Source organism: Poecilia reticulata, chromosome 3 (genome assembly GCF_904066995.2).
Source record: "Poecilia reticulata chromosome 3, P_reticulata-male-v2, whole genome shotgun sequence".
NCBI lineage: Eukaryota > Metazoa > Chordata > Actinopteri > Cyprinodontiformes > Poeciliidae > Poecilia > Poecilia reticulata.
Window position 1 is genome coordinate 8,082,266 of NC_088832.1, and position 20,837 is coordinate 8,103,102.

Sequence of the window (20,837 nt, forward strand, 5' to 3'; positions counted from 1 at the left end):
GTGCCCGGTCTACCTGGGAAAAAAAAAAAAGTGCGCAAAAATCAATTATATGCAGAGTCTACACACATCCTAAAAAAGTCTTAATTCGTGGCTCTAAAATGTAGCACTTAAATTGTCTTAAAATTATTTTAAAGAGTAAGTTGACTTAAATGCAGGTATTAAATTTTGGTGTTGCAGGACTGTTTAATCTTGCATATTTTCATATAGATAGGATTCTGACAGGCTAAAACATGAGCTGCACACAGATGTTTTCCTTGCACCTAAGTCAAGGCAATAGAGGCTACCGGTAATTAGCTGCTAAGAGCTAGCTGGCTTTTTTTTTTTTTTTGCATTTATCGTGATGCAAAGTTATCACCCGTTGCCCGGACGACATTCGTCTTACCCATTGGCTCACTCCTACCGCCAACCCATAAGATGCTACATTCATTTTGTGCAAAAAAGCTTGGCACTATGGAGGTTAACACTGTAGAGAGTCATGTTTTCACCTTCCTAAAATAACAGCCTAACTTATTTTATGCCAAACGTGTCTTTGTCAAAAAAAAAAGAATAAATTACCACCTCTTTTTGCCAAATGATTATACAAACAAACAAAAAAATCACCTTTGACACACACACACACACAAAAAAAAGATTTAGGCCATTAATTTAGGAAGGTGACAATGTGACTCTGCAGTCTTAACCTCTGTAGTGCCAAGTTTGTGAGAAACACAAAACTGCTGCCAAGAGCCACAAACAGACCCCAGAAATGTCATAGTTTTTGCTTCACTTGATTGTAATGAAGCATCGTTCCCAAAACAATCCCAAGATTTATTGTTTTTATTTTTTGTGTTGAATTTAATTAATTGAAAAAGGTCATAAAAAGTCTTACATTTGACTTGCCGAAACCTGCAGAGAGAAAGTGTTTGCTTTACTCATTTAATTATCTTCTAATGAACAATTAAGAACAATGAAAGCAACAGTTCTCCATGAATCCAATGAGGAGAAATTTCAAATTAACCAAATTTCTTCCTGCAATTTCGGCTCATTCCCAGGTAAAAGCGTCAAATACCAAAAGAGATCCGCTCCCCTGCCTGCTCCTGAAAGCAGCTTCTTCAAGCAGCCGGCCACCAACCGGAGGAGCTACGGCATGCCGACCCAGAAGCCCCTGAGGGAACGCATCATCCACCTGCTGGCCCTCAAACCCTACAGGAAACCAGAGCTTCTCCTGTGGCTGGAGAGAGAGCGGGCCGCAGCAAAGGACAAGGCCGAGCTGGGAGCCGTGCTGGACGAGGTGAAAACCACAAGCTCTCACACACTGCTAATGTAAACGGTTCACACAGTTTGAAGTCAGCAGCTTTACAACGTATCGACACCCCTTGCAGTTTGAACTCACGTTTTGTCACATTGTAAACTAAAAATATCCATTTATTTCACTGTTCTCCTGTTTTTCTTGTGCTAGACCATCACAAAGTGCTGCATAGTTGTGCATGTACATTTGTATTTTGAGTTAATACGCTTAACAGCAAATAAATCTGCAAATAAAGTCAGATTCCGTCATCTACTAACTAATTTTTTCACACAGTCACCTTTCACGTTTTCTCATCAATTTTCTTGTTTCATGTTTCACCATTCAACACACACACATGCTTTAATCTAAGGCATCCCATGGTAGGTCTACTTTCACCTCTAGTCATTTATTTGGGCTCCAATGTTATTTCTAAATGGACTTTAAAACACAAATCACTGCAGGAGGATTTATATCAAGGATCCTATATTTTCCATAAGGACTACTACAAAACACCACAAACATGAGTTTGTGGTGTTTTGTGTGTTTCTGGGGGAAAAATGTATGTGTGTCTAAACAGTAAATACTTTAACAGTAAAAGTAAAATTACTCTCCGGTTTTACCTGCTCCTTCCATTGTGGTTTTAAATATTATAGTTGCTCTTGAGTTTTGTGCACTTTTCCCTGCGCCACCTTTTAGCAGCATTCATTTCAAGCCATTAGTGACCTAGTCCACGCTTTCCATTCAAAACACCAAACCAAAAACCTTTATGGGGACTAAAATGTGTATAACAGCTAAAAACTATAAACAAGCATCAAGTCTAGCAGGCCAGTCTGGATTCTTCCGGCTGTTTTTGATTCACGTGTGTGTCATTTGTGTGATTTTTTGTTGTTTTTGTTTTTTACTGATCACATTGGTGTCCGTCTTCTGTCGTCCCTCAGCTTGTCAATGCATGTGCTTAGGGGAGTTGTGTAGGTTGTTGTTTCTAATTAGGTCAGTGCTATAATTGCCTCTTCAGAGATCCTGTTTGCTGTTGGGCGGGCCGCCGTGTCAGCAGCCATCAGAAAGATGGATGTCCTCAAAGAAAGGCAGTCAAATACGAGGCTAAAGAAACTGTAGCAGGGGGACAGCATAGCTTCTCAACATGGCCGTTTTCATCTTATTATAGTAACTAGAGTAGAGTGCGACTGTGGATCATTTTAATGAGAAAAGATGGTCAAAAATTCATGATTTTTAATGATGATGCATAGGACTGAAACGATTAATCGTGATGAATCAATTATCAAAATAATTGTCCACTAATTCAGTAATCAATTAATCATTAATTGGAGTACAGAGACCCAAAACAGACTATTTGCTGAAAAAAAAAAACATTTTCAGAGCTATTAAGTTATTAAACACAAGACGCACAGATTATATTAAAAAAAAATCGTTGACTGTCGATACGTTTTAGCCAAAACTCCTCAGGTAGTAAAGTTTTATCTTCACCTGAATCAAATTCACTAAAGAAACGCCATGTTAATGCAATAAAATGATTATTTTCTTATTTAAAAAAGGGAATTAAAACATTATTTGAATCTTTTAATGTCCTTCTAATATAAAAAAGCCTTATGTGATTAAATGAAAAATCTGTTGAATTTTTTTAATCCGATTGTTAGAATAATCGATAACTAAAATAATCAGCACAACTGCAGCCTTCATAATGTATTTAGCTTTTTATAAATAGTCAATAAGTAAACGTTTGTCAACCCCATCCAAATTTTGATTTCACATAAAACCACGCTAGAGTAGCCTGTTTATGTATTTTTCTGAATAAAAGACTTATGAGGCTAAAGAATTTCCCTCATAAACTGTTTTTATCTCGCATAACTTGGCACAGGTTTTGTTTCCTTGCATCTTCCATGTGCTTGCCGCTGTTGAGCGCTCTCCAGTATTCTCCAACCTGGACGCAAGACGTCAGATCGTCTTCCACGTTGCTCCGCTTAATGACCAGAGTTTTCCCTGTGTTTCAGGTGGCCAGAGTGAATCCCAAAGACAGCAGCTACCTGCTGAAGGACGACTTCTACAGGCACGTGCAGAGGGACTGGCCAGGCTACAGCGAGGAGGAGAAGCAGCTGGTCAGCAGGCTGCTGTCCAAGTGAGTTAGAGGCCCGGGGCCAACGGCAAAACAAAAAGCAAAACTTATGGAGTCACTAAAACTATTAATTATTCTGCGGTGAGAGCATATATATTTCTTGCTAAGCAGATGCTATGTTAGTGTGGACTGTTGTTACTGCCAGGGACTGACTGTATTTACAGCGCCGTGCTCAAACATGGAGACTTTTTTCCGTGCTTTGAGCTTCAGACAGGTGCTAGCCCCCCCTCCTCCTGTCAGTCTCAATCATTTCTTTATGGAGGGTGATAAATTCGCGTGTTCGGTTTGACATTTTCTGAATTCCACAGACGGCGTATTTTTATGGCTTTATATATCCTGTTCTCTCTGTGTGTTTAACAGGAAACTTCAGCCCCACATCAGCAATAAATCACGCAACGTTCAAGCACACTTGTCAATACCTGCGACCCCCGAGGACCCAAGCGCAGCAAAAAACCCAGCTGTGGTAAATGAATGTTTTGTTGTCGGTAATCTTTATGTTAGCAGGATTTGGCAGTGGAAGTTTAATTTAAAAATGTTGATTTAAAAATCAGTCTACTGTTATAGTGGCCCCTTGGAGTTCTTCTGCCTTGTATTTGTCTTCCGATTGGAGATCGGATCTACGTGGTGTTGAGCTACACAGGCAAAAATAACAGCAAAGATTTAGGTTATTTAGTTTGTTGTGACACAAAAATGTGGGGCTTCATTTTCCAAAGTCCTATTTTAATCACATTTTCTCAGTAAGTTATGCATAAATATGTTATAATTAAAATGTAGGTGGTTGTTTAAAATATTAGTACATTTAAAAATGTCAGTTAGAAATTAAATATTAAATTTGCAATTTAGCTATGCTACGCTAAATACTTAGTTGGCAAGCTAAATATGAGACAACAATCTAATTAATTAACTTGCAAAGTATTTAAACCGGTCCTAAATTTATCTTGGCTAACTAGCTCACTAAATATTTAGTTAGTAAGCTAAATGTTTGGCAAAATAAATATTTAGCTTGCCACGTATTTACCTCAGAACTAAGTTTAGTTTATCCTGCCAATGTAGCTTGCTAACTAAATATTTAGTTTGCAGCTAAATATTTAATCTAGTTTGAAAACTAAGTATTTAGCTCTAAATATTTAATTTGTAAACTAAATGAAACGGTAAATTTGATTTGTTGCACAGTCCTACCTGAAACCTTAATGTCGTTTTACACGAGCAGCAGCCATATTGGATGCTGAACTTGGGTTGGCTCGAAGACCTCCGACTTTTTCCGTCGGTATTCCGACTCTTTGTTTGTAATTGTTTTCCAAGTACTCATCATATAACTCATCATTAAACTAAAACAAGTCGCAGTTGGGGAAAAAGATCCTATTACTACACAGCATTAACGTCAACAGAATAAGAGTTATATACACTTTTTTTTTAAAGGAAAGAGGGTAATGAGAGAGGGGGAAGATATGCGGAGAATGTCACCAGGCCAGGAATCGAGCCTGCGACCACCGCCACGAGGACCAAGGCCTCAATATGTGGGTTATGCTTTGCCCCTGCGCCACCACAGCACCCCCTACAGAATAAGAGTTAACAGGAAACTTGCCATTCGTGTTGCTATGACGCATCAAATTTAAAGTTTCAATGATGGTTTTCACTTAAATGCTGCAGTCATGTTTGGGCACACAGGTTCCCTTTAATACTAAACAAACCTGACTTGTTAAATGTGCGTTTCTTTTTTTTGTTTGGTAGTGTCATTCAGAGCATTGGAGATGTTGTAGAGACATTTTGTATGTAGGATTGAAGGGATTTTTCCAAGAATGTTTTAGATGCAATTATTATCTCTGTTCTGTTTTTCCATTTGCTCCCTTTGTCTTCCCCTAGAAACGTCCTGTTCCCCTGGACTCACAGGAAAGACTTTCTACGAAGAGGCAAAAACTTACAGACCAAAGGTTACACCAGTCTGTGGCAAAAGGACTCGCAAACACTAAAGGAGCACATGATAATGCAACTGTGACCTTCGACCCCAGTCTCCTCTCTGTTGCTGAACCTCAGCGGATCGGTGGCATCCCTGGTGACCCCAGCGGCCTAACTGTGGCCCACTGTGGCTTTCCTTTCGAGCACGGCCCGGCTGGCGGACATATTTCTGAGAAAAGAGAGCAGGACGCTAACGTTAACAAGCTGAAAACGCCGCAGGTCGACTCTGACTGCACTCAGCAGCAACTCCACAACAGCCAGCACAGAAAGAAGAAATCCAAAAAGCACAAAGAAAAGGAGCGGGAGAGGTTAAAAAGTGACAAAGGAGCCGAATGGCTGCAGTCGAGTCCTGATCTCAAGCAGAACACAGAGAAACTTGACAGTAAGGCCTCTTTCTCTTCTTCTTCTTCTTGTTTTTTTTCTCCATATGTTTTCCTTAAGCCCATTTACCTTATTTGTATTTTTGGCCATCTTTGTTTGCTTGCAGTATTCTTTTAATTTTGGCTGAGCCCAGTTGCAGAGTTAATTGTTCTTTAGAATTTAAAGCTTATTGAGATTTGTGAATGTGTTCTTATATCATTATGCCTTTACCATTATATTACTTAAAAATGGTCTCAAAACAATATCATTGTTTATCGTGATAATTTCTGGGACAATTTATCATCCAGCAAAATCTGTTATTGTGACAGGCCTTCTCCCTATTAATGTTCTGTGATTTACATTAATTTTATTCATCTTTTTATCATTCTGGGATAGGACACCAAAACTGGCTCCAACCCAGGGGCCCTTAATCTTCTAAATCCGACCCTGGTCAGAGCTGTTGTTGCTGCACTTAACATAAGAGTTTAACCACAGACCCTGACAACAGATGACCAGAGGGAGGACTTTAGGCTGCTCTGAGGTTATCTGGCAGCAGCATGGGCGGTGTGTTCCTGCTGTATTATCTCTTGAGCGTGGCAGTGTTTGCTCCCCTGAGCCAGCCCCTCATGAGTCCTCGCTGTCTTCTGTGGCTGAGTGACTCAGAAACAGCACCAGCGGAGCGGGGGGTCCCCCGACACCTAGGAGCTTTTAGCCCGTCTGAACCGACCGAGACGTGCGGCGCAAGCACCCTCACGCTCCGCGGTTCTCAGGGAAGCCAAAACGCAGAGCTTAGCGTTCGGACAGCCGAGCCTCGTGTCGATGATTGCACTGACTCATCTGCAGTTGATTGAATTTTCTTAATCTCGTGTGTTTGCTGCAGATCCTGACATCACAAGTGCTGCGGCCTCTGAGGAGAAGCTGGATTACGTACTGTGAGTGTAAACAGGATATAAAGTAACTGATCTGTGTGCCATCTCTGCTGGTAAATGTTGTTTTCCGCTGACGTTAACTGGACAAAAAACAGATATTATTAATGGAAGTTGGGGTTTTTTTTCCTTTGTGATGAGTCATAAGCTTATTGTGAAATTTTTCATGACTGTCTTGCTGCCATCTTGTGGCAAACTAATGCACTGCAGGAGTAGAAACGCAGATCTGAGGAACAACTTTAGAAAACAGAAACAGCTTTTGACATCTAAGGCTTTGTACACACGTAGCCGGGTCTTTATAAAAGAGAAATCTGTGTCATATTGTTAACAAAAGTAATATCACACACCTGCGATCAATTTCAGGAAAGTTTTCATCCACATGAACTCACACAAATACCTCCCTGAAGCTTGTTGTAAACATGCCAAACACATAGGGGGCAGTGTAGTGCAAAGTTATTACCTGTCAGCCAATCAGATTGCTTCAAAACAACCACAACTTCCTGCTAGTGTAGCACTATTTAAAGTGTAAAAGGACTGGATGGAAGAAATCAGAAGACTAGAATTCGTCTACTGGAGCCGTTGTCAGTAATCAATAAACGATACAAAAGAACTGCTTTCAATACCATGTATTTTGAAGAAAAAAATTAAAGTGAACAATACAAGACATACTTAGAACCCAAAATAAATACAAAAAAAATATACACAGTACTGCGGCAATCCTTCATTGATTTGTGCACAACTGGTCTCAACTTCCCCGCTGGTCAGTCCAAAGTCTGACCGACACACATTCAGAAGTCCATGGTTGGATTATCCAGATATTTAAGTTGACAATGTCCCAGCGCAAGTTCTTTCAGATAAAGAGATGAATAATGGAGTGTGTGCCTGAGTGGTGAGATGGAGGGGGAACTGATACAGACCAGGATGAAGTGATTTTTAGGGCTCTCCTGGCTCCAGCCAGTTTTCAGAAGCTCGCCATCTTTTACCTTAAAAAGGGATCACCTGGCCAATTCCATTAACAGTTAGGAGCATGGCAGCTTCAGGGCTCCAAACTCACTGGATCTTTTCAGATCTGTAGCTCCTTTGTCTCCAGCTCTCCCCCTCACACCTGACTGGGGAAAGCTGGAGCAAGCCTAAATAATGACATCAAGTGTGTCAATTGGCTGCATGCACTCTGTGACTGACTGTCACTCTAACCAATGGGGCAGCAAGGCGGGACTAAGGGCAGTTTTTTCACCCCGGGTTACACTAGGAATTAAACATGTTACCAGAAAGTTCATTTGTGTTTAGATATAAGAAGGTACTTTTAAATAACTTATTAGAATAAAAAGTTAATAAGACTTGAGACAATTTTGATTGGGAATTGTGTCGCAGCATAATGGCGCATTATTTGTCGCAAACGTGAGATCCTCACTCTCTGTTTTCCCATGTTCATACACATGCAAACACAATTAGAGTTTTCTGAGATCTCCAATTTGGTCAAAGTTTTTATAAATAATTGTTTTTAGTTGTGTAAAACAGATATTTTGTGTGGATTTCAGGCCAAAACGCAAAGAAATGTATCCATTTTCCAAAATATCCGGCTACTTGTGGACTAGGCCTAAGATTAAAATATAAACAAAGTAACTTTTGAATCTCCTTTATTCCTTAAAACTTCCACATCCATGCTGCCATCTTCACCTCACAGAGTGTGCGTTGGGTTTTGTGTTGTCGCTGCAGGGCGTACAGCCCCATCTCAAGTTTGGAGCAACGGCAGCGATATCAGGAGGATTTCTGCACAGAGTACGACGAGTACAAAGACCTTCACTCCCGGATCGCTGCCATAACTCACATGTTTGTTCAGCTGGGCTCCAAGATCAAGACTCTGTCTCCTGGCACACAAGAATATAAGGTACATATCTACAGCTTATCAGAAACAAATACTGCAGTGTGAAGATAGATGTGATGTTTTGTGCAATCTTAATCAACTGCAATAAATTGGCAATTCTTTTTTGTTTGTTTGTTTTTCTGTTTAGACTATGGAAGACCAAATACTGGAAAAGTACAGCAAGTTTCGGAAGGTAATGGCGCTTAAGTGTTTAGGTTTATGTTGGGCTTGTAAATTTCTTGTTGCTCTACTTTTGTAAAATCTTTTTCTAGCAAATTTTTAAATGTTACACCTTAGTAAGCTTTGAAAATGTACAACTTTTATCAAATTTTGTCACATTTCACCCATAAGCATCAGTAAGATGACAGACCAAGACAAATTATATGCAATATTTGCGCTTATGTATGATGGTAAATATGACTTTGGGTTACTCACCAAATCGATCATTGACCATAACTTGACATGGAGTGAAGATGAGGCAGCAGTGTAGTAGAAGTAGGAAATACTGCCATCTGCAGGTGGGAGTAAGCACTCATTTAAAATCAATGTTTTTGACCCATTTTGTTGAAAAATTGAAATACTCACAATTATACATTAGAGCGAAAAGGTGCGGAAATATGTAGATTTTGCAATTGTGGAATTGCAAAAACACGGCAATTAAGTAAAAGACTTAATTGCCGTCAGTCTTTTACTTGTCCTTTAAGTAAAAGGACATCAATTGGGGACGGATTGATGTACTTTAAACATAAGTGTGTGTTATTTGTATGAAATGTCCTGACTCGCTGTCTCCTTTCTTCACAGAAGTTTCCAGACTATAGGGAGGAAAAGAAGCGCTGCGAGTATCTTCACGAAAAACTGTCGTACATCAAACAGCTCATCAACGACTACGATCTCTCCAAGCCCTCTTCATAGCATTTGTTTGCTTTTTTGTTGTTTCTTTTAAACCATCAACTTTGCATACACAACCTGAGTGTCAAAGCATTTGTACCAGTGACACAAACAGCTTTGAAAGGAGACTGCAGCTTTTTCCACACTCTTTTGCTAAAGCCTCAGACAGATTTTCCCGAGTTCTCATAATATAACTGAGCGAAAAATCACTGGAAGGTATTTGGTTGGAATCTTTTTTTCAATGTAGTTTTTGACCTTAACTTATTTACTTTGCTTTTTTTTTGACACTTGTGAAATCATTCCTTTTGTATTTCCTTACAGCTTCTGTTGTTGTTTTTTTTGTGCTTTTCATTCTCCTAAACTTGTCTAATTGCAGTGGAAGTCAAGCTTTGAGAAAGAACCTTGTCTGGAGTGAATGGGAGAAGCAGCCCACATGTGAACATAAATCAACTTTATTCGTTGCTCACAGCTATTAAAAAGTTTTTTTAATTTTAGTCAGAACGGTGAGTCACAGTGTGCCGGACTTTTTCACACTTGGTTACAACGGCAAACTTTGACATATTTTATTGGCATGATCTGCCACAGAGCCATGCATAATTGCGAAATGGAAGGAAAAAGGATACATAGTGTTTTTTTTTTTTTAAACAAATACAGTGAAAACTCTTAAGCTGAAGAAAAGCATTCCCGCAGCATAATCCTGCCACTGTCATGTCTTAAGGTTGTGCAGACTAATGCTCAGTGTTGGTCCTCTTTGTTTTGTATTTAGTCTCTTTTGGACCAGACCTTTTTTGTGGCAAAGTCCGGCCAGAAATTTCAACAAAAGGCTTTTTTATGCCTAATAAGGCTATTTTATATTGTTCAACACGATTTTTTTTTATTACTATTCCACTTCGTCCTGCTTTAAACTCCTCCTATAACATTCTCCAGGACCTGGTCTTCATTATGCTGTTTGGTCACAACTTTTCTCTGACAAACCTTTGAGGCCTTCACTGAACAGCTATTGTAGATTTTGCTTACTAGAAAAGTGACTTTTAGAGATGTTTGTTTGCACTGGAGTTTATTTATGGAGGGCAGACCACGTTTCCAAGCCACCTTTATCAGATTTTATTTCCATAAAGATTCTATAAAATATGTTACGTTATGCTACGTTGTTTCTGTTTAAATCCCAATGAAATACATAGAAGTTTGTGATTGCAGTGACACAAAATGGGAAAAGGTTTCACGTTCGTAAAGCCAGACTTATAGTTTTACAAACGTGACGAGATTAAAATGACGACATGTCATTTTCCATTTTATTTAGATTCCCTTTGAAGAGAACAGAAAGGACTCGGTCGATTCACTGTAACCGACATCCGTGTTGTCTCTAAAATGCACTTAAGTTTAAAGTATTTATTAACCGCATTCCCCCGTCTCTGGAGCATCTGGTGGTAAACGGACCAAAATGCCTAAACTAGCACATCTGCTGAAGTATTTTAACCTAGACAAGAAAAAAAAGCTTGTATTTCTTTCTTTTGTTTATTTTTTTTTCCTTTGGCATTAAACTACTGACGTATTTATTTTAAACCTATTTATCTCTGTCCTGTGACATTAGTCATCTGAGCTATGAAATCAAAGTGTTGGTAGGCATGCAGCCAGGGAAATGACGTGGGGAAAGATTGAAGAGCATCATCTCATTTATTCCCGTCCTCGGGTTCTCTTGCTTCTCTTGCCTTTTACAGATTCTGTATTGATTCCACAATGATCCCTGCACAGCAGATTCTTATAGCCTTCATTTTTTTTTTTTTTTTCTCCAAGACGGAATCCGTTTTGGCAGCAGTCACTCACTATTCTTGCACTTTTTTTAACCGACTGTCATCAAGTTGTCAGTGACAAAGAAGCCTTAATGTGAAACGTTTGTACGTAGAGGTTTTCAGACTGCCAATATGACGAAGAAGAAGAAGAGGTCATTATACACACGCGTATCAGTCTGCCTTATTTTACTAGGGTTTATTAGGTACTAACAAAGTAATAGTAGTCAGTAGTTCATTTGGACATGAGAAACTACCGTCCTCATCTGTTTCATTCATATCCCCTCTGGTACTCATGAGTCCTCATAAATAAAGTAGATATTTAAGTATTTATCATCAGGATCAATGTTATGTTTCATAAATGTGTTTTCATGACCATTGATGCAATATATATATATATATATATATATATAATAATCAGTGATTCTTGAGAATAGGGACAAAACGGGTCCTATGGATAAAGCACAAAATTTGAATAAAATATACACAAAATATAATTTTTTCAAATATCTTACTAAACTAACCTGGGTTATGTGAGCACAACGATGTATATTTTTCAGGTATTTGCTGATTTTTTTATTATTTTAAACATTGTAGTCGGTGGATGATGCCTGTAAAATCCCTTGTCCAGGAGCAGAATTCAATACATTATAATAGTTTAAAACAATTAAAGAAATACTAAAATTATATATTATGACAATTAGGTATAAGTAGTCATATAAATAATTATAAAGGTATCAATAAATTGAATTAAAAATCATTTTGTATATTTTCCAACTCCATTTAAATTTAGCATCTTTACATTTCCAAAACATTATTTGTTATATTTGCATACATAAGGTTGAGAAATAACAAAAAAAAATTATGGGAAAATTAAAACCCATTTTGTCCCTATTCTCAAGAATCACTGATATATATATTTGTTTGTTTTTCTGAATCATTAATGTAAAACCCCCATAATGATTCCCCCCTCATTCTGGATAAGTGTTGATCATTTTCAGGGGACCAATGTGAGCCGCACAGGTGCTGAAAGAAGAGCCTGTCTGAGGAATCGGAGGAGAGACTTTGTGCATTTACCAATGTTTACTTTCTCTTATTCTGGTATGAAAATTTCAAAAATAAAATGTTTAAAAATGGTACAGTCCTAATTGCAGTAAGTCTTTTACTTGTCCTTTAAGTTTGAGAAATGAGTTTGTCTTCTATCCATCTTGAAGAATGTCGGCGTTTCTTTTGCTGTTGCTGGAACGTCATCACAGGGTGCACACTCACACACACTAAATTTTAGAGTGAGCAATTAACCAAGCATGTCTGAATGTCTAGAGCAGTGTTTCTCAACCCTGGTCCTCACTGCCTCCCTGCTCTGCATGTTTTAGATGTGCCTCTATTCCAGAACAGACGATCTGTGTGATTTGAACCATTTGAAGTGGGAATAATGTCTGAATTTACTGCATTTTCCATACATTTTACAAGAAGCTTTGAAAGGGATTTTCATATAGTTATAATTGTAAAGTTATATATTAAAGCAAATAAAATGTTGAATAACTTAAAAACTACTGCTCACATTTCCATTCACTGAGGTTTAGCTAAATTTCAGTTTCTGTTTGTGTAGAAACATATCTCAAAAGACCAAAAAAAAGTGCTTCTAGTGTTGACATAAGGCTTGAATAAAACTAGATGTTTACAATTAAGACTGTTTTTAAAATCATGTATTACTATTATTCCACTTGATAGATACGCATTACGTGTCTAAATGATAAAACGTTACTGAATAAGTGAAATTTTGTTAGGAAAGAATTGGAACAAGTAAATGCGTTGTTTCTTTTTATTTATTTATTTTACTGTGTTTATCAAATGCAATAATTTTTTAGGTTACCCTTTTGGCCAAATGATCCGAATCTTCGAAACGAATCGAAATTCCGATTTCTAAATTCAGCTCCAGAAATACATTTTACGGCTCAAAATAGTAAGCATTATCATCCGGGTGCGCAGGCTCGGTCATAAATAGGCACGTGACTTCTGTTTGTCCTGGGTTGTCATGACAACTGCTTGACGGTGCTATTCACGGAAATTTCCAAAAAATAAAGGTAAAACTAATATAAAAACATATTTATATAATGTCAAACAGCTTCAAGCCTAGTCATGCTATTATTACCGACCTAACCGTTGCTATGATGTTCGAAGCCTATCAAGTTGTCCAGTTTGATTTTCTTGAGCGTCAAAAGTAAATTAGCTTAATATGCGGTGTGTGTAAACCTATAATGCAAAAATAATTATTTTATGTACTGAATGCTTAGGATACAGCAGACATGCTAGGAGCTGGCAAAGAGGACGCCAAACCAGAGCCTGTACAGGTCCCTGTTCTAGAACTGACCGATGTGGCGCAGGTAGAGTACAGTATGAATCAATATTATTGATTAAGATCGAAACCTATAAGCTGCATTACACAGCAAATCAAGTAAGGATGTCATTTTTTACGTTTGTTCTAATGTCTGTATTAAAAAGGCATTAAAGCTCACAAATAGGACATGCTTTCTATTCTGTTAGACAAATTTAAGCAAGCTTTTCAATACTTTCCAATTGTGCCTTTTGCGTCAGCTTCCAGAGAACACCAACTGTCTGACATGCACAGCAGACGGCAGATTTCTAGGCTTGGCTCACAGCCAGGGCCTCTCTGTGTGGTGCGCTTCCTCTTTCACCCGGGTTGCAGAATGGCTTCAACCACAACTGGAATTGATCTTCATCCAGATGACCAGAATGGCTGAGATGACCTATCTGCTTGGGACCGTGGATGACATGGGTAGAGTCCCACAGACCTGCCACTAATCTAATGCTAAAAATGTCTATTCCTCCTTATCAGTTGTGGTACCTTGCAAAAAAGTATCCACACTTCTTAGTATTTTTCTTTTTTCTGGCATTACTAACACAGTCAACGTAATGCGATAAACAAACAGAAAGTATGCAATTCCAAAAGTGGAAAGTAAACAGAACCTGGGTTTTTAATGTCTTTTACAGATAAGAGAGTTTGTATCTGTGTTTAGTTCCCATAAATAAAATCCCTTACAATGCCTTACATGGGTCTGTTTGTAAAATGCATTGAAGTTTGTGTTGTGGTATAACAAAATATGAAAAAACAGCTATAATTTTACTAGACATTGTAGCAGAGCGTTTTCGTCAAATTAATATATTCCTTAAAGATAGCACATGTACTGAGAGTTTCATAAGAATCTTAAAGTTTTCTTTGGTTTTTTTGTGTCATCTGGAAGTCAATATCTATGTGTTTAATTTCCAGGTGTTGCCAGAGTGTTTGGTTTTCACTCAGACGCCGTTCATCTTCTCAGTATTATCAACGCAATGGTGGGTATATTACTTCCAGCTAGCTATCATTTTGTTGTTTGCTGGCTTCTTTTAGGACAAAGTTCTTTTATACTACTTAAGCAAAACCAAGTTAATAAGAATAAATCATTTGTCAAATAGGAAGATGTCACTGTAAGAAGCATTTTTCTGATGTTTGACCTACATGAAGGTGGGCATTACGGAGCTGCATCAATAAGCTGTAAGTAACTTCTTTCATAGCACAAACTCGTATGATTAGACCTTTACATTAAACTGCTGATTTCATTCATCTTTGCAGGCAATGGCGTAGTGTGGCTAGAGGTCTACCAGTTTCCTGTAGAGCAATGGCTGAGAGAGCTAGAGACGGTGTCATCACAAAAAAAGGTAAAGACCAGTGATCTGTTCTGACGTTGGCTATGTTAGGTAAACTGCAAACTCTTTATACATGGTGCGTATGTAATTCTCCTTTGTTGTGAGAAAAGCAACTATTAAACTTCTTAAAAAGTCTTATCTGGATACCTCAATATCTAACCAACGCTCTTCTGACACTTTATCAATAGATGTACAAGAAACAAAAGAAGTTCTTCAGTTCTTATTGATCACTGAGACAGCATTGGTGAAACATTTAAACAATATGTCTTAACAGTGATTAACTTCTGCATTGGTTTTGGTGGATGAGATCCTGTACGAGGTTCCACAGAGCTCTATTGTCGAGATGCTTTCATCCGACGTTCTCCTCCTGGCCTAAACTGGGCAGCATTACGAAATCTCTCACCATTTCTATGCAGATGACACACAACTTAATATTTCTGTCATGGTCGCGGCCCCTTAGTGAGTGTGTGGGTCAGAATTTACTCCAGGTTAATGCAGAAAATGCAAACATCATTCTAGATTAACCTAAGGTCTATAAAGCATCCAAGAAACATAGGTGTAGGACCTTTATTTGAACATTCTCCATTTTTTGTTACTAAATCAACCTTCTACTGTTTTAGAGACATTGGTAGAATGGGCGCCATGTGACTATTATCGGTAAAAGAAGTCACACTTTTCAGTCACTTTATCAAATCCTCAGGATGAAAATGTAACCGAAGGATCGGGCATGAAATGGTCTCCTTTTACACTGATGATGAAAATCTCTCCACCTACACTTCCAACAGGTGAAAAAATAAAAAAATGTGTGCGTGTGCGTGTGTGTGTATATATATATATATATATATATATATATATATATATATATATATATATATATATATATATATATATATATATATAAATAAAATGTTTTTACTCATTAGAACTTTGATCCACATCTGTTCTTTCGGATTTATGCGACTAATTTGTACATCTTACAAGTTCTTTGCTGATTTGCAGGAAAGCCATTGGACTTTTTGACACACTGTTTGACTGTCGATATAATCAGGAGCAGCGGTCTTCACAAGGACCAATCCTCCTTCAGTTCAGATGCTGCAACAACAAAGAAGACACATGAAAGCCCGAGGTGCGTATAGATTGACACTAATGCGATTAGATGCAGACTGCTTCTCTCTTTTGTAAGGCTGGTTTAAATTTAAAACATATTAAACACATTTTAAAGGCTGCTGCGCACAAGCAGCTTTTTTTATGCTTTTGTGTCATTTTCATTGGGCCGTAAGCCTCGAGACTCTAACGATCGTCTTGTTCTGCATTGTCTCTTCCACCAGTTGCACTCAGCACTTTCTCCTGCCTTGCGATGGGCCAACTGGTGACAGTAAAGCAAACCCAGGTTTGGAATTCAAAGGGCACTTTGTTGCATTCTGTAATAGCTGAATACTGTGATTTATGCAAAACTAAACAGAGACATTCACATGCACTCATTATTTTGTGCATGTCATGTCATATCAGTTCTATTCTTTTTGCGGCTCTGTCAATTATTAATCGTTAACGTTGGTGTTGGCCGTTGTTAGTGAATTTTGAACACATTGTTATTTTTCTGATAAGTAAAATTGAACTAATATTAATAATCAATTTAATAATGATGCTAGATATTTGATTTTAGAAGCAGGAGTGGTGCACAAGTTTTCATTTTTTCTAAACTAAATAGCAAATAATTAATGCAAGGTCAAATATCTACAAAAACACCCCGAATAAAATCTTACAATGCAAGTTGCAAAGCAGCCAAGATACAGGTACAGGACCTGAATCCGTGTTTGAACATCCTCCAGTTTTTGTTTTTTGTAGTTATATCAAGCTGCTATTATTTTAGAATATTTGAACATTTGACTGCGCTCCCTAATTTTATTTAAATTAGTTGGTTTATTAATGTGAACCAAGCTTCTAAGAAAAGTGTCAACATTTTTGTATAGGGTTGACGTTGAAGCAACCTGTTTCACCGATGCAGTTCTTTGCAACGTGCTAAGGAACATTTACCTTCAATGTAGTTAAAGTGCATGTATGTATGATTTTAGACCTTTTTATTTTTATTCTATCCTGAAGAAAAATCACATCAATTAACAAAAGCCTATAAAAAATTATCATGAATGCATCTATTATTAAAACACCAAATTGAAGCAAACATATCGTTTTTCTCAGCAGGACTCCCTGTGGCTGTCGCTGTGTGGTGGAGCGGATCCACTAGCCTCCTTCAGTATTTGCTGCAAAAAAACCCAAAGATCAAATCAGGAAGAACATCTAATTATTTATTTTAAATATTCAGAATCTGTACACCTTGTTGTAACAAACACTTGTTTTTTGTTTGTTTATTGTTGAAGCAGATGTGGCACCCGTGCCAGAAATACTGTTGCCAAATGCAAAGGAAATCCTCTGCTCAGCTGTCAGCAGATGTACTTACTTAATCGCTCTCGGGCTTGAGGATGCTACGGTGTGCGTCTGGAGCAGACAATCTCGTGAGCAAACCTTACAGAGAATCTCTAAGAATATGATTTATTCACCTGGTAGACTGGAGAAAATTATGTTTTTTTTTGTTTTTTTTTTGTTTTTTTTGTTCTTTTCAGAAATAGCTTTTCTCGTTGGAAGTGAAGTTGTCACATCCAGTCATCTTTAGCTTTAGAGCTAAACTCAGACATCTGTCATTTTATTGACACGTGACAAACTTCTGTTAGTTTAATGCGGCATGATTTAAGCCTTATTTTTGAATTTCAGAAAAACATTTGATGCTGTCAGTCATCGAATTTTGGTATAAAGGTTGTTTAGTTTTTACGACAGAGAATTAGAGCCATGCTAAGAAAAAATTTAAATAAGAAAATAGCAAGAATAAAGTCATAATACTGGGGGAATAAATCATATTAGTACAAAGCTATAACAGTAAGAGAATAAAGTTATAATGTTATGAGTTTATTCTTGTAATATTATGACTTTATTCCCATTCAAGTTTATTCTCATAATATTATCACTGTATTTTCATCATTTTATAGCTTCATCCTCTTAATTTTAGTTATTTTTTATTTTGTAGTACGTCCTAGGATTCCACCATAAGTTTTAATCAACTTACTTACTTGATTGCCTTTACAGTTAAAAGAAAACTGAGAATTTACCTTGAGTGAAAATTCTCAAACCTAACCCTATAGCCCTATCCCTATCCCTACCCTGGTTAATATTTTCTGAATGACTCAAGAGGTTTTGCTTCTTGGTCTGATGATTCACATTTTGTTATATATGCTTATTTAAGAGTAAAAAAAGTAAGGATTGGGGACTGTAGTTAGTAAAATATTTAATTCTTACTTTGTCTTGTCTTCCCACTAGGATCCCCGGTCTCCATTGTTCTGGTACCAGGAAAAACCATCACCTTCTCCAGGATACAGTTTGTTGATAACTGGTCTGTTCCTGCTCAGGACTGTGACATCGTGGGTACAGAACCGGTCGGTATGCTGGTGTCGTGTAAAAACGGAGAGGTTTACATAGTGACTGCAGGACTAGGCATGCGGTCCAGCACCGTCCAGCTCTTTGAAAGGTTATGTAAATTTTACAGATTTAACACTTTCCTTTCGAAACAAAATAAATGTGCTGTGTTGACACATTTATTTTCAATTTAATATTACAGACCAAAAGACAGCAGGGATCTCCCGACTGTTGCTATATCTGTGCCTTTCCTGCAGGCTGTGGTAGGAACACATGATATGTCGGATGACAAAAATGCACCGTTTTTCAACCAGTATTATTCCGGTCTGCTGTATCCATGTACTGCTTCTATTTTTCTAGTCACTTATCATGCAAAGAAGTGGGAAAATGTTCCTGACAGCAGCCATCAACAGAGAAACTGTGTGCTACCTGACTCTTCCGACATCCCACCAAACTGCTTCACTCTACAATCCCGTTTACACGCTAAACGCCGAACAGCGAGCGCTGTTCATACGAGGTGATTATTACGACCCTGCGTTTTGCCTAAGACTCATTCCTGCAGCTGAAGGCTTTCATCTGTCTGCCAGGTGACCAGGAAACCAGTGATCTGTTGGAGAGCCAAAACCAGAGTCAGCTCTTTGTCTTCTATTTCAGTCAGTCTGACATCATTAAGCCTCACATCGATTGTCCCAGACAGCCAGCAGCATTTCACCATGGTACCCTGGAGGAAATCTGCAACATCTATCTTGAGCAAAGGTTAGGTCTCCAGACGGTGGCTGATTTGTCGATCGTCACCGTTGATCTAAATTGAATCATTTTCAGTTGACGTTTGGGACTTGACCACATTTCATATCATCGCTGCTTGGTAATTGTGTTTCACTCCGTCTATATTTAAACACTTTGGAGTGTCTTCTTAAAATTGACGCTCTTGTTTTTGGACTAGGCCACTCCTAAGCATTCATGCTTGCTGGTGTGGTTTGAATATTTGTCCTGCTGCATGACCAAAGTGGGTTTGAGCTTCACTTGACGGCTGGATGTTTTTCATTCGGGATTTTCTGGTTGAAAGCAGAACTCCTGTTTCCATAAATTTATGGCAGATGTAATGGAATGAACACCTTCAAAAAAAAAAGAAAAGTTTGTTTGCCTCCACAGAATGTTTTCTCAAAAATCATCAAGATGTTCTTGGCAAATATCAGAGGGACCTTTGGGTTCTTTTTTTGTGGTTTTCACTTATGACTCTCCTATATGTGCCGTTTCTGCCCAGTCACTCTTTCTTATTACTGAATCATCATAAATGCTGACTTTAGTGCGGAAAGTGAGGCTTGCAAGCTGTCTGGCCTTATGAGTGAGACGTTGATGTACTTACAGAGTAATTTTGGTCTGAAGGCTTACCCCTGCTTTCTGGTTTCTTTGTGGATCATGACTTTCCGTGTGATTTGATGGAATCCCAAAGCCTTAAAAACGACTTTATAACCCTCAACAAAGTCGTATGTAGACTTTGTTTCTCATCTGCTCTTGATTTTTTTTTTCTTTAGATCTTTTCGTCTATTTCATGTTGATAGGGGCTATTTAAGTCACTTTGAACAGGTCAATTTAACAAGGGGGTGATTTCTTCACATAGAGTCAAGTTGGTTTGAATACATTTTAGCGAAGAAAAGAAATGTTGGTCTAGTTTATCTTTGATTTTACAATCATTTGATGGTCTGAAACATTAAAGTGTGCCAAAAAAAACAAAAAACGAGAAGGACCCTGTAAAAAGGCAAACATTGCAACATTGCAATGTGCAACTCTATATGCTTACAGATTTTATTCCCAGAATGAATCAGATCAAACAACAGGCACGTCACATATTTACGCTGTAGCTGCTTTCTCCTGTTTTTCTCCGCAGAGCGCAGTCTGTGGAAGAAAGGAACAAAGCTCTTGAACAAACATGGGGAAAGATGCAGGAAACCGAGTCGGTGTTGCAGCACGCACATCGGAGCCACAAACATCACAATAACGTCAACAAATGAGCTACTAATAGGATGTGAAGTATGACATTTTTATTTCTTCAGAGCCACCTACTTCTGTTTCGCTGTTCTCAGCACTTGTTTGAACTCAGTAGCAGCACATGAGCCAGCAGCTAGTCTGAGTCAGACACAGTGGATGCATTTCATTTGTAGCTACTGACAGATTAGAATTTGCAAAACGCTGCTCACTTTCATGAAATTTCTTTTTTAAGAATAAAACAGCTGAAAAAAAAAAGACTGCATCCTGAAGCTTTGCTTCGTGTTTAGTATCAGGGCTGGGCGATGCGGCTTAAAAATAAAAACTGATTTATTTTTTTTCACGCAAGATTCAATTCCTGATGTTAGATTTTTCTTTTGTGCTCTATTCTCTACAAAAAGAAATCTCAAATGACAGGAAATATTTTCAAAAAGTGACTTTTATTTCCATCATCCTTTCTGTGAGTTGAATGACGGAGTTACGAGATTGCTTGTCTAATTAAGAA

General features: G+C 38.0%; 2 protein-coding genes across 2 annotated transcripts in view; both read left to right on the top strand.

The window, feature by feature from the left end:
* Positions 1-12,316, top strand: part of LOC103462177 (RNA polymerase II elongation factor ELL2-like) — a 33,571-nt gene extending 21,255 nt beyond the window's left edge. The window contains exons 5-12 of the mRNA XM_008404799.3: positions 1,032-1,270; positions 3,277-3,401; positions 3,759-3,861; positions 5,262-5,736; positions 6,595-6,646; positions 8,357-8,528; positions 8,653-8,697; positions 9,306-12,316. Coding sequence (XP_008403021.2) covers positions 1,032-1,270; positions 3,277-3,401; positions 3,759-3,861; positions 5,262-5,736; positions 6,595-6,646; positions 8,357-8,528; positions 8,653-8,697; positions 9,306-9,416 — 1,322 coding nt within the window. The 3' untranslated portion in view covers positions 9,417-12,316. The remainder of the gene's footprint in view (positions 1-1,031; positions 1,271-3,276; positions 3,402-3,758; positions 3,862-5,261; positions 5,737-6,594; positions 6,647-8,356; positions 8,529-8,652; positions 8,698-9,305) is intronic.
* On the top strand, positions 11,725-20,491 carry wdr93 (WD repeat domain 93). The gene is made up of 16 exons (XM_081604869.1): positions 11,725-11,739; positions 13,474-13,563; positions 13,775-13,976; positions 14,469-14,533; positions 14,654-14,732; positions 14,811-14,896; positions 15,585-15,669; positions 15,884-16,010; positions 16,213-16,274; positions 17,081-17,167; positions 17,260-17,394; positions 18,251-18,458; positions 18,549-18,609; positions 18,707-18,863; positions 18,934-19,102; positions 20,235-20,491. Exons 1-16 carry the CDS (start codon positions 11,725-11,727, stop codon positions 20,356-20,358), a joined length of 1,752 nt encoding a protein of 583 aa, XP_081460995.1. The 3' UTR covers positions 20,359-20,491.
* Positions 20,492-20,837: the final 346 nt, after the last annotated feature.